Source organism: Bombina bombina, chromosome 9 (assembly GCF_027579735.1).
Source record: "Bombina bombina isolate aBomBom1 chromosome 9, aBomBom1.pri, whole genome shotgun sequence".
NCBI classification, from domain to species: Eukaryota; Metazoa; Chordata; class Amphibia; order Anura; family Bombinatoridae; genus Bombina; species Bombina bombina.
The window spans coordinates 56,828,658-56,841,269 of NC_069507.1; the positions used below are offsets into that span (position 1 = coordinate 56,828,658).

Genomic DNA, 12,612 nt, shown 5'->3' on the forward strand with positions numbered 1-12,612 from the left:
GTTAGTAATTGAGACACAAATCGGAATGCAGGATCTGTCATGCAGTCATTTTCCCTGGAATATCCATCCACTGCAGCTCTGCGGGTTGTAAGACTGAGGATCTCAAGGCAGATTATGACATTTGATATAAATATTTCCATATTACTGCTCTCCAGATTAATTAGGGAAACTATGCAAAGCACTATAATAACAAACTGCATATGAATTTACACATCAAGTGAGATAAATTTGCATCCCATGGAAAATCTTAACATTATCATGCAGATTCTCTTACTCAAAGGACATAAATAAATGTGTAAAAGCCTTAAGTTTAGATTTAAAATAACAAACGGTCCTGTTGTTATTAGAATTGCACTGGGTGTTGACTGAAGGCAGCCATTACCATAGACGTATAAAACATTCTGCGTCACTCATTAAAAAATGTAAAAATGCTGCTCCCCCTTTAAACCCATTAAACGGACATGAAACCCAGGATTTTTCTTTCATGATTTAGACAGCTCAAGTGATTTTAAACATCTTTACCATTACTTCAATTATCACATCTTGTTATCCTTAGTTGAAAAGCATACCTAGGTAGGCTCAGAAACAGCAATTCATTATTGGGAGCTAGCTGCTGATTGGTGGCTGAATATAAATGCCTCTTGTAATTTGTTCACCAGATGTGTTTGGCTAGATCTCAGTATTGCATTGCTTCTCCTTTAACAAAAGATAACACAAGAATGAAGCAAGTTTGATGACAGAAGTACATTGGAAAGATGTTTAAAATAGCAGGCTCTATGTGAATCATGAAAGACAAATTTTGAGTTTTATGTCCCTTTAATATTTCTTTGTGGAACCAATGTGTGCAAGCTTCAGTGATTTTTGGCTTCATGTTTTTTCATGACATTCTAGACCAGTGGTTCTCAACCAAAGTGAGCTCAAGGCCCGGTAAATTTTAGCTAGACATGTCCAAGGCCCGGTAGTTATATATATATATATATATATATATATATATATATATATATATATATATATATATATATATATATATATATATATATATATATATATATATAGTGAGCAGCAGGGGCGGGCTGATCAGTCAGGCAAATAGGACCTGGGCTGAGCTACCAGCAAGTAGGGGGGCCCACAAATGACATCTCCACGGATCCTTGTGCATTCCTTAAGATGGAGTTTTCAGTTGCCCTATCAGTAACTAAGCAAATAAGTGTGGGTTTAGTGGGGGCCCTGGCGGGGGTCTGTCGCTGTGAGGGCCATAGAGTGTGGGGTCTGGCCCTGGAGGTTGGGTGTCCTTTCTCTGGACCTTAATGTTGGGGGTTCTGGCTCTGGAGGTTGAGGGGCCTGTTGGGGGCAGGTCAGGGAGGCTACCATGTTAATTTGCATAAAATTTAATACATTTTGGTCAGTGTGAGACAGTGTTCCTGGGGCCTTGATTGGTCTCAGTCTGCCCCTGGTGTGCAGTGGGGTAAGAGTGTGCAGTGGGTGCATGACAGGTTGGGGCCCACCAGCAGGGCTATCACGGCCCGGTACTGGGGCACGGCCCGGCTGTTGAGAAACCAGGTTCTAGACTATAAGGAGATACATGATGTGAATTAGTAAAACCTCTTAAATTGTGGTTACGGTGTAACAGAATAAACACACGAAAATATGTGTTTTATTTAAAGTGGGTGTTCACTTTGTTTTTGTAAACTTTCTTGGGAGCAAGAGACGTGAGATCAGTGCCAAAGCAGATCATTACTGCTAATTGATTCAATATTAATGATGATTGAGTAATTTAAATGTAGTTTTTCTTCACTTAAAGGGACAGTAAACGCTTTTGAGATTTGTGCAAAAAATGTTTAGTTATACATCATGAAACAGCTTTGCAATATATTATTATTGTTTATATTGCCCCCTTTTCATGTAATTTAGCTCTGAAAATTGAGCAATTTCTAATTCACTTAACTTAAAATGCACCTGCTGATTTTTTAAGGCTAACTCTGCTTCATATATCTTGTTAATTGGCTTTATCAGATAACAACTGCCAAACAATGGCAGTGTTCAGTATGAAGATGTGGTTCTTGACTAACTGACACCACTAAGAGGTTAAAAAAAACATTAGTATGATGAGCAGTAACCATGCTATTTAATTATCATTTTGTTACAAGCTTGTCCAATAATGTTTGCATTATTGAAAAATGACTTCACATATATTGAAAAATTAGTTTCAATTTGAAAATTGTTCCAAAGAAAATCAATACTATGCGAACAAATTATAAACTAAACTTCTGTTCTAAGTACTAACATTTTAGATTAGTGACCAAGTACAAGAATATATGTGCTGGGTATTAGTCACTGTTTCGTATATCCATATTGAAGAGCAGACATACTAATGACAGTAGGAGAGCAGGTGTATTATTGGAGGAATGATGTACAGCTTTGTTGACTATATTTATCTCACAATTTTGATTGAATGTATGTTTAGCTTTGTGAGCCTGACTAATGACTTTGAAAGTGTTTGTTAGCACTACTATACATATATATGCTTTATAGAAGATAGTATTCATTACTAGGAATAGATAATTGTTACGAAATCTTAATATAAATTAGTTCAGTGACAATGTGCAATGTCATTGCAGACAGAGGAACCCCTCTTCACGCCCACCATTTGAAATGTATAGATATGAACAAGTGAATTTCTGTGTATCTCAAATTGATATAGAGAAGTTTTTTTTAAATGCATAAAGTAGCTGCAAATGTTTCTTAATAAATTGCAATGTTACATCGATGACATATTTCAAGAACAATGAAGAGCACATTAAATATATGAACATTTTAGTTGCTTGAAAGTTATAGTATAATCTAATATTGACCTCCTGATCTTCTATAACCAACCCTTTTATTTTCCCTGCAGGTGGTAACTGTCTTCGCTTTGAGCATTGGAGCCCTGGTCATATATTTCATAGATTCCTCCAAGTGAGTATATTACAGATTTTGTAGTAGCCCATTTTGTTTCTAGGATGTGCACAGAAATAAATGTGTTCATATAGCAATTATTTATTTATAATGTAAATTGTTTTATGTAAATTTGACTAATCTCATCAACCTCACAAAACATGCTGATCCTAACTGAGATTAGACTAACTCAGCAATACGTCTTGCTATTTTAAACCCCTGTATTTTTAAAAGAACATATATATAAGTCAAGCAGTTTTTGAAAAATCTATTTAATTTGAATTTGTTTCAAACCAAATTAATTGGCTGGGTGCCAGAATCAGACAAACTTGGTACTCTCAGTGCAAAATAACCAAGATCTCCAGTCTCTTAAAGTACAGTAACGAATACTTATGTAAGAGAACAAGATCTCACTTCGTCATTTCTAGTGAATCTAGGCTAGAAGCCTTGTTTATTATGTTAAAAGTCCATTAAATACTTTAGAATTGCATAATTATCAAATGCATAATAAGAAGACAATGCAATAGTCTGAATTTCACTATCACTTTTCACTATCACATACACTAAGTAGTGCAGTAACAGTGATAATGCTGAGTGCACCATTACCTACCGTGGCAAAGCACTTATTGTTATTTATTTCAGTGCAATGAAGGGGTCAGAGACAGGGCAAATGGCTCCTCAGACGGGATGAACAGAAATCCACCTGCATTATGTAGCGCAAAGTTATGAATCAGCGGTCTAAAGACCACTGCTCCATAACTTGTCTGCCTGCTCTGAGGCGGTGGATAGAAATCAACCCGATCGAATATGTTCGGGTTGATTGACACCCCCTGCAGTTCACAAGAACTTCTGGTGCAATGATAAATGCCAACAGGGTATGCTGTCGACATTTATCGATGTGCGGCAGACATGATACGCTAATTCGTATCATGTCCGCTCGCACATTGATAAATATAACCCATTGTCTGTGGATTGTTGCACATCACTTTTGTGTACTCTCTTCATATTCAATCAATTTCTCAACAGTACATAACTATATAAGTAATTTGTCATTTATTTATTTATTATGGTAACGGAACACTCCACCAGCTGGCAGTGTCATGTGACTATATGGCTTTGTCCTCCTCCCACCTAATGTCAGGTGATCAGCTTCTAACACAGTGAGCTGAATCAGCACACAATAGTCCGCTCCTGTAGACTATATACATACCCCCTCCATGGTTGGCTTTGTATAATGGTCCAAAATGGAAGGAGTGTAAAGCCTGGAATTATAAAAACAACATTTCTTAAAGGCACATTTTTAAAAAGTTTCAAATTGACTTCTATACTTAAATGTGCTTTGCCTCATTTTATTCTTTGTTGAAGAGATATCTAGATAGGTAGTGTGCTCAAGTCTGGAACATGGCCGGAAAGAGTGCTTCCATCTAGTGCTCTTGCTAACGTATACCATTCTTGCAAAACTGCTGCCAAGTGCAGCATAACTGGAAAAAGGTGACAAGAAAATATCACCTTAACATCTTTGTGCAAAAAAAGAAAGATATTTTACCTCAAAATTTCTTCAGCTCACAATAGTAAGTGCTCTGTGAACAGTTATTTTTCAGCTACTGTCAACTGCATGTTGAAAGAAAAAATCCCAGCAGCCAATCAGCTTCATCAGTGCTTAGGTTGTGCTTTGCTTTACTGGTATCTCATGAGATTTTACTGAAATCTCACAAGATTTCAGCTTCATTAAACTGAAGAGAAAAATTACATGACTGTGCCTGCACATGCTAGATGCACACTCCATTGGCAGTCCCAGGACTAACATCCTGATTGGCTGCTTAAAGTCTCTTTACAATGGGATGTGGTTACTGGGAACATTTTAAGGTAGAGATGTTCAGCTGATATTTTGTAGTCGGCTTTTTACAACTATCCTGCATCACTTTCAAGTGCAGCAACATTTGGGTATCCTGTCTCTTTAAGTAGAAAGGTAAAGTAGGCAGGGAGGTATCAACCTGTTTTACTTTGTTCTGCGCAAAGATGTCATATTTTTTTAGTTGCGTGGCCCCTTAATTTAATAATTTAAAAAATACATGCACTAACAATTTAGAAGATTGTGTTTTTTAATAAAAATGTCCCTTTAGCATATGTTTTGTAGGTTTTGTGTTGAGCATATAACCATAGTGTTGGTGCAATACTGTATTAAACCATCCTTCTGTTACTGAAACCAGATCTGTAGCGCTCTAAACATTACATTGTTATTATAATCTGATATACAACAATAGGAGCACCTCTTGGTTGTTTCAATTAAAACAAAGCTCAGTACCAATTCCTTTCTCTCCTAACTGAAACCCAAAGCTGTGATGTTACATAAGACCCATTGGCTGCATTATCTGGTATTACAGTGTCAAGCACATAAAGCATTGCGGCCACATGTCCTATTAAGTTACTCATAGGTAACCAGACCTGACAGCTGCTGGAAGGAGATTGACAGCTGTGACAAAGCTGGAGACTGCCTGGAAATCCTGTGAAGCAAACAAACCTATTTCAGCCAGCAGGGATAATGCTTTATTTTTGTGTCATTTGTTCAGGAGAAGGGTAAGAATGAGCAAGGATTATAATGTACATGAATAAAGCAGATTCAGTAGGTAACCAGTGTGTCACCTTCATAGTAGGGGTCATCACAAGGACATGGCAGCTTCCTGCTTCAGTTATTTAAAGAGACATTCAGATGTAAAATGAAAATACTGTGAGGCCTATTTATTAATGTGCGAGCGGACATGATACGATGTAGCGTATCATGTCCGCCGTAAACCTCGATAAATACTGACAGCATACGCTGTCAACGTTTATCATTACACAAGCAGTTCTTGAGAACTGCTTGTGCAATGCCGCCCCCTGCAGGTTCACGGACAATCGGCTGCTAGCAGGGGGTGTCAATCAGTCCGATCGTATAGGATTGGGCAGATTGATGTCCGCGGCCTCAGAGCAGGCGGACAAGTTATGGAGCAGCAGTCTTTAGACCGCTGCTTCATAACTGCTGTTTCCGGCTTGATAATTCGGCTCATTTGTTTTGTTGGAGCATTTTATTAAGTGAATGCTAATTTGTAAGAGTATGTGTTTAACTCCTGCAATGTGTATGGCTGGCTAGAGGGACTGAAGGGCAAGAGCTTCAGACTCAGAGGGGCTAATGTGACTGACAGAGGGGCTGCAGGGTCAGAGACCTGATGTAGCAGGTGGCTGACAGCTATAGGGGCAGAGGGTCTGATGTGGCATGTAGCATGTGACTGACAGCTGCAGGGCCGGAGGGTCTGATGTGGCATATGACTGACAGCTATAGGGCCAGAGGGTCTGATGTGGCATGTGACTGACAGCTGCAGGGCCGGAGGGTCTGATGTGGCATATGACTGACAGCTACAGGGCCAGAGGGTCTGATGTGGCGTATGACTGTCAGCTACAGGACCAGAGGGTCTGATGTGGCATATGACTGACAACTAAAGGGCCAGAGGGTCTGATGTGGCATATGACTGACAGCTACAGGGCCAGAGGGTCTGATGTGGCATATGACTGACAGCTACAGGGCCAGAGGGTCTGATGTGGCGTATGACTGACAGCTACAGGGCCAGAGGGTCTGATGTGGCGTATGACTGACAGCTACAGGGCCAGAGGGTCTGATGTGGCGTATGACTGACAGCTACAGGACCAGAGGGTCTGATGTGGCGTATGACTGACAACTAAAGGGCCAGAGGGTCTGATGTGGCATATGACTGACAGCTACAGGGCCAGAGGGTCTGATGTGGCATATGACTGACAGCTATAGGGCCAGAGGGTCTGATGTGGCATGTGACTGACAGCTATAGGGCCAGAGGTTCTGATGTTGCATGTGACTGACAGCTGCAGAGCCAGAGGGTTTGATGTTGCATGAGACTGACAGCTGCAGGGCCAGAGGTTCTGATGTTGCATGTGACTGACAGCTGCAGAGCCAGAGGGTTTGATGTTGCATGAGACTGACAGCTGCAGGGCCAGAGAGTCTGACGATTCATATGACTGACAGCTGCAGGGCTAGAGGGTCTAATGTTGCATCTGACTAACAGCTGCAGGGCCAGAGGGTCTGATGTAGCATGTGACTGACAGCTATAGAGCCAGAGGGTCTGATGTGGCATGTGATTGACAGCTTCAGGGCTAGAGGGTCTGATGTGGCATGTGACTGACAGCTTCAGGGCTAGAGGGTCTGATGTGGCATGTGACTGACAACTGCAGGACCAGAGGGTCTGATGTGGAATATGGCTGACAACTCCAGGGATAGAGGGTCTGATGTTGCATTTGACTGACAGCTGCAGGGGCAGAGGGTCTGATGTGGCATATGATTGCTAGCTATAGGGCCAGAGGGTCTGATGTGGCGTATGACTGACAGCTGCAGGGCCAGAGGGTCTGATGTGGCATATGACTGACAGCTATAGGGCCAGAGGGTCTGATGTAGCATGTGACTGACAGCTGCAGGGCAAGAGGGTCAGAGGAGATTTGCCTGGTATTTAGGGGCTTGACTGACCTTATGCAATGAGATCAGACTGATATACTTCAGAAAAGTTTTCCTTTGTGAAAAACACAACTGGGGTAAAAAGAGGCTACTCATAGGTGGTAACTCACCATAGAACAAGCTACCGAGCTGTTTTATTGTTCCTGGTAGAGCGCTTCTCTCTTTGTATGATTGTGGTGCCTGGTACTCCCCCAGCTCTCTTCCAACTACAATCTAAACCAACCATTGCACTGCATTAAATAATCTTAGATGCAAAAAAGATTCATAGATATTTACATGTGACTTGTGCACTTTAGTATTATATAAGGCAACCATTCTCTCCCCATGTGCTGCCCATTTAAGTGCTGCCTGCTTCCCACCAGGATCCATTTTAGAGCGGGTCTTGGCTAGCTCCCAGCAGTGCCCTGCTTCTCTGCTCTTTGCAGGGGTTAAACACATAGGGGTTGATCCTTAGAAAAACACACAGGGATTGATCTTAGAAAAATGTATCTAATAATTATCAACTGGAAAACACTGCTAAATTCTATGGGAAATGTACATACAGTAAATCATCTGGTTTTGAGTTTTTCTAAAGGATTGTGATCAACTCCATAGTTTTATGCAAATATATATGTATATATACATATTACAGCATTTTCTTTTAGCACTTTTATATACATTGATTCAGCATTTTTAAAACCGTGTTTCATTGTATGTGATGAAAGGTTTGACACAAATTACTTTCCCACAAGCATTATTTCAGTGGTCAGCAGCATTTAAGGATCTGGCTGGATACAGCCTCTGCTGTGAGAATCTGGGGATGACTTTCTTTTGTTGTCTTTTTATTGAAATTCACAGTAGTATATACAGAATAAAAGCAATTATATTCTATAAAACAAATTATTTTATTCTTGAACAAAATATATTTGATCCAAACAAAATACATTAATTACAAGCAAGAGAAACTTGATTCAAATAAGATACATTCGATTTGAACAAAATAAATGTACATAATATTACAAAATATTTAGACATAAAATTCTTAACACATATAAAAGTTTCCCCTGCTGACTATAACACAAACCCTCAACACTGTCCCTCAAACATAAACTCAAAATGATCCTATCAAAAAGAAGAAAAAAACATTTCCAAAACACTAAACTCAACTAAACTCAACACAGACCCTCTTCCCTGATCCTAAGGCCGCCCCTTTCATCTGGGGAAGACTTATTACGGTGATAGAAATAAGCTATGTCATCATTTTTGGATCCTGGAGAGAATATGCAGGATGCTAGGAGACTTCTTTGATGTCCTATGATCCTTTATTTGTGACATAGTGATTTTATAGGGACATAAAAGTCAGTAACATACTATTTATTACAGTTTACAATTAAATGTAAAAAAAAAACAAGAAAAAACTGTTAGTCTTATTTAACTGTACATTGCCTGACAATAAGTCTAATGCACTAGAACATACTTACCATCAGCCCCTGAGGGCATTTTAGAAGTACCAATCTCCATATTTAAGACTAAAGCAGACTTTATTAACCCCTTAAAGGGATAAAAAGACCATTTCTCCAACATAGGTGTGTCCGGTCCACGGCGTCATCCTTACTTGTGGGGATATTCTCTTCCCCAACAGGAAATGGCAAAGAGCCCAGCAAAGCTGGTCACATGATCCCTCCTAGGCTCCGCCTACCCCAGTCATTCTCTTTGCCGTTGTACAGGCAACATCTCCACGGAGATGGCTTAGAGTTTTTTAGTGTTTAACTGTAGTTTTTATTATTCAATCAAGAGTTTGTTATTTTGAAATAGTGCTGGTATGTACTATTTACTCAGAAACAGAAAAGAGATGAAGATTTCTGTTTGTATGAGGAAAATGATTTTAGCAACCGTCACTAAAATCCATGGCTGTTCCACACAGGACTGTTGAGAGCAATTAACTTCAGTTGGGGGAACAGTGTGCAGTCTCTTGCTGCTTGAGGTATGACACATTCTAACAAGACGATGTAATGCTGGAAGCTGTCATTTTCCCTATGGGATCCGGTAAGCCATGTTTATTACGATCGTAAATAAGGGCTTCACAAGGGCTTATTAAGACTGTAGACTTTATTTGGGCTAAATCGATTCATTATTAACATATATTTAGCCTTGAGGAATCATTTTATCTGGGTATTTTGATATATTGATATCGGCAGGCACTGTATTAGACACCTTATTCTTTAGGGGCTTTCCCAAAGCATAAGCAGAGCCTCATTTTCGCGCCGGTGTTGCGCACTTGTTTTTGAGAGGCATGGCATGCAGTCGCATGTGAGAGGAGCTCTGATACTTAGAAAGGACTTTCTGAAGGCGTCATTTGGTATCGTATTCCCCTTTGGGCTTGGTTGGGTCTCAGCAAAGCAGATACCAGGGACTGTAAAGGGGTTAAAGTTCAAAACGGCTCCGGTTCCGTTATTTTATGGGTTAAAGCTTCCAAATTTGGTGTGCAATACTTTTAAGGCTTTAAGACACTGTGGTGAAAATTTGGTGAATTTTGAACAATTCCTTCATGTTTTTTCGCAATTGCAGTAATAAAGTGTGTTCAGTTTAAAATTTAAAGTGACAGTAACGGTTTTATTTTAAAACGTTTTTTGTACTTTGTTATCAAGTTTATGCCTGTTTAACATGTCTGAACTACCAGATAGACTGTGTTCTGAATGTGGGGAAGCCAGAATTCCTATTCATTTAAATAAATGTGATTTATGTGAAAATGACAATGATGCCCAAGATGATTCCTCAAGTGAGGGGAGTAAGCATGGTACTGCATCATTCCCTCCTTCGTCTACACGAGTCTTGCCCACTCAGGAGGCCCCTAGTACATCTAGCGCGCCAATACTCCTTACTATGCAACAATTAACGGCTGTAATGGATAATTCTGTCAAAAACATTTTAGCCAAAATGAACACTTATCAGCGTAAGCGCGGCTGCTCTGTTTTAGATACTGAAGAGCATGACGACGCTGATAATAATATTTCTGAAGGGCCCCTAACCCAGTCTGATGGGGCCAGGGAGGTTTTGTCTGAGGGAGAAATTACTGATTCAGGGAACATTTCTCAACAGGCTGAACCTGATGTGATTGCATTTAAATTTAAGTTGGAACATCTCCGCATTCTGCTTAAGGAGGTATTATCCACTCTGGATGATTGTGACAAGTTGGTCATCCCAGAGAAACTATGTAAAATGGACAAGTTCCTAGAGGTGCCGGGGCTCCCAGAAGTTTTTCCTATACCCAAGCGGGTGGCGGACATTGTTAATAAAGAATGGGAAAGGCCCGGTATTCCTTTCGTCCCTCCCCCCATATTTAAAAAATTGTTTCCTATGGTCGACCCCAGAAAGGACTTATGGCAGACAGTCCCCAAGGTCGAGGGAGCGGTTTCCACTTTAAACAAACGCACCACTATACCCATAGAGGATAGTTGTGCTTTCAAAGATCCTATGGATAAAAAATTAGAAGGTTTGCTTAAAAAGATGTTTGTTCAGCAAGGTTACCTTCTACAACCTATTTCATGCATTGTCCCTGTCGCTACAGCCGCATGTTTCTGGTTTGATGATCTGATAAAGGCGGTCGATAGTGATTCTCCTCCTTTGGAGGAGATTATGGACAGAATCAATGCTCTCAAATTGGCTAATTCTTTCACCCTAGACGCCACTTTGCAATTGGCTAGGTTAGCGGCTAAGAATTCTGGGTTTGCTATTGTGGCGCGCAGAGCGCTTTGGTTGAAATCTTGGTCGGCTGATGCGTCTTCCAAGAACAAGCTACTTAACATTCCTTTCAAGGGGAAAACGCTGTTTGGCCCTGACTTGAAAGAGATTATCTCTGATATCACTGGGGGTAAGGGCCACGCCCTTCCTCAGGATCGGCCTTTCAAGGCCAAAAATAAACCTAATTTTCGTCCCTTTCGTAGAAACGGACCAGCCCAAGGTGCGACGTCCTCTAAGCAAGAGGGTAATACTTCTCAAGCCAAGCCAGCTTGGAGACCAATGCAAGGCTGGAACAAGGGAAAGCAGGCCAAGAAACCTGCCACTGCTACCAAGACAGCATGAAATGTTGGCCCCCGATCCGGGACCGGATCTGGTGGGGGGCAGACTCTCTCTCTTCGCTCAGGCTTGGGCAAGAGATGTTCTGGATCCTTGGGCGCTAGAAATAGTCTCCCAAGGTTATCTTCTGGAATTCAAGGGACTTCCCCCAAGGGGGAGGTTCCACAGGTCTCAGTTGTCTTCAGACCACATAAAAAGACAGGCATTCTTACATTGTGTAGAAGACCTGTTAAAAATGGGAGTGATTCATCCTGTTCCATTAAGAGAACAAGGGATGGGGTTCTACTCCAATCTGTTCATAGTTCCCAAAAAAGAGGGAACGTTCAGACCAATCTTAGATCTCAAGATCTTAAACAAGTTTCTCAAGGTTCCATCGTTCAAGATGGAAACCATTCGAACTATTCTTCCTTCCATCCAGGAAGGTCAATTCATGACCACGGTGGATTTAAAGGATGCGTATCTACATATTCCTATCCACAAGGAACATCATCGGTTCCTAAGGTTCGCATTCCTGGACAAACATTACCAGTTCGTGGCGCTTCCTTTCGGATTGGCCACTGCTCCAAGGATTTTCACAAAGGTACTAGGGTCCCTTCTAGCTGTGCTAAGACCAAGGGGCATTGCTGTAGTACCTTACTTGGACGACATTCTGATTCAAGCGTCGTCCCTTCTTCAAGCAAAGGCTCACACGGACATTGTCCTGGCCTTTCTCAGATCTCACGGATGGAAAGTGAACGTGGAAAAGAGTTCTCTATCCCCGTCAACAAGGGTTCCCTTCTTGGGAACAATAATAGACTCCTTAGAAATGAGGATTTTTCTGACAGAGGCCAGAAAAACAAAACTTCTAGACTCTTGTCGGATACTTCATTCCGTTCCTCTTCCTTCCATAGCTCAGTGCATGGAAGTGATCGGGTTGATGGTAGCGGCAATGGACATAGTTCCTTTTGCGCGCATTCATCTAAGACCATTACAACTGTGCATGCTCAGTCAGTGGAATGGGGACTATACAGACTTGTCTCCGAAGATACAAGTAAATCAGAGGACCAGAGATTCACTCCGTTGGTGGCTGTCCCTGGACAACCTGTCACAAGGGATGACATTCCGCA

At 41.0% G+C, this 12,612-nt stretch overlaps 1 protein-coding gene across 9 annotated transcripts in view; it reads left to right on the top strand.

Annotated features, from left to right (window-relative positions):
• Positions 1–12,612, top strand: part of KCNMA1 (potassium calcium-activated channel subfamily M alpha 1) — a 940,359-nt gene that overhangs the window by 406,767 nt on the left and 520,980 nt on the right. For all 9 annotated transcript variants that reach the window (XM_053692132.1, XM_053692131.1, XM_053692126.1 and 6 more), the window contains exon 3: positions 2,894–2,955. In XM_053692132.1, coding sequence (XP_053548107.1) covers positions 2,894–2,955 — 62 coding nt within the window. The remainder of the gene's footprint in view (positions 1–2,893; positions 2,956–12,612) is intronic.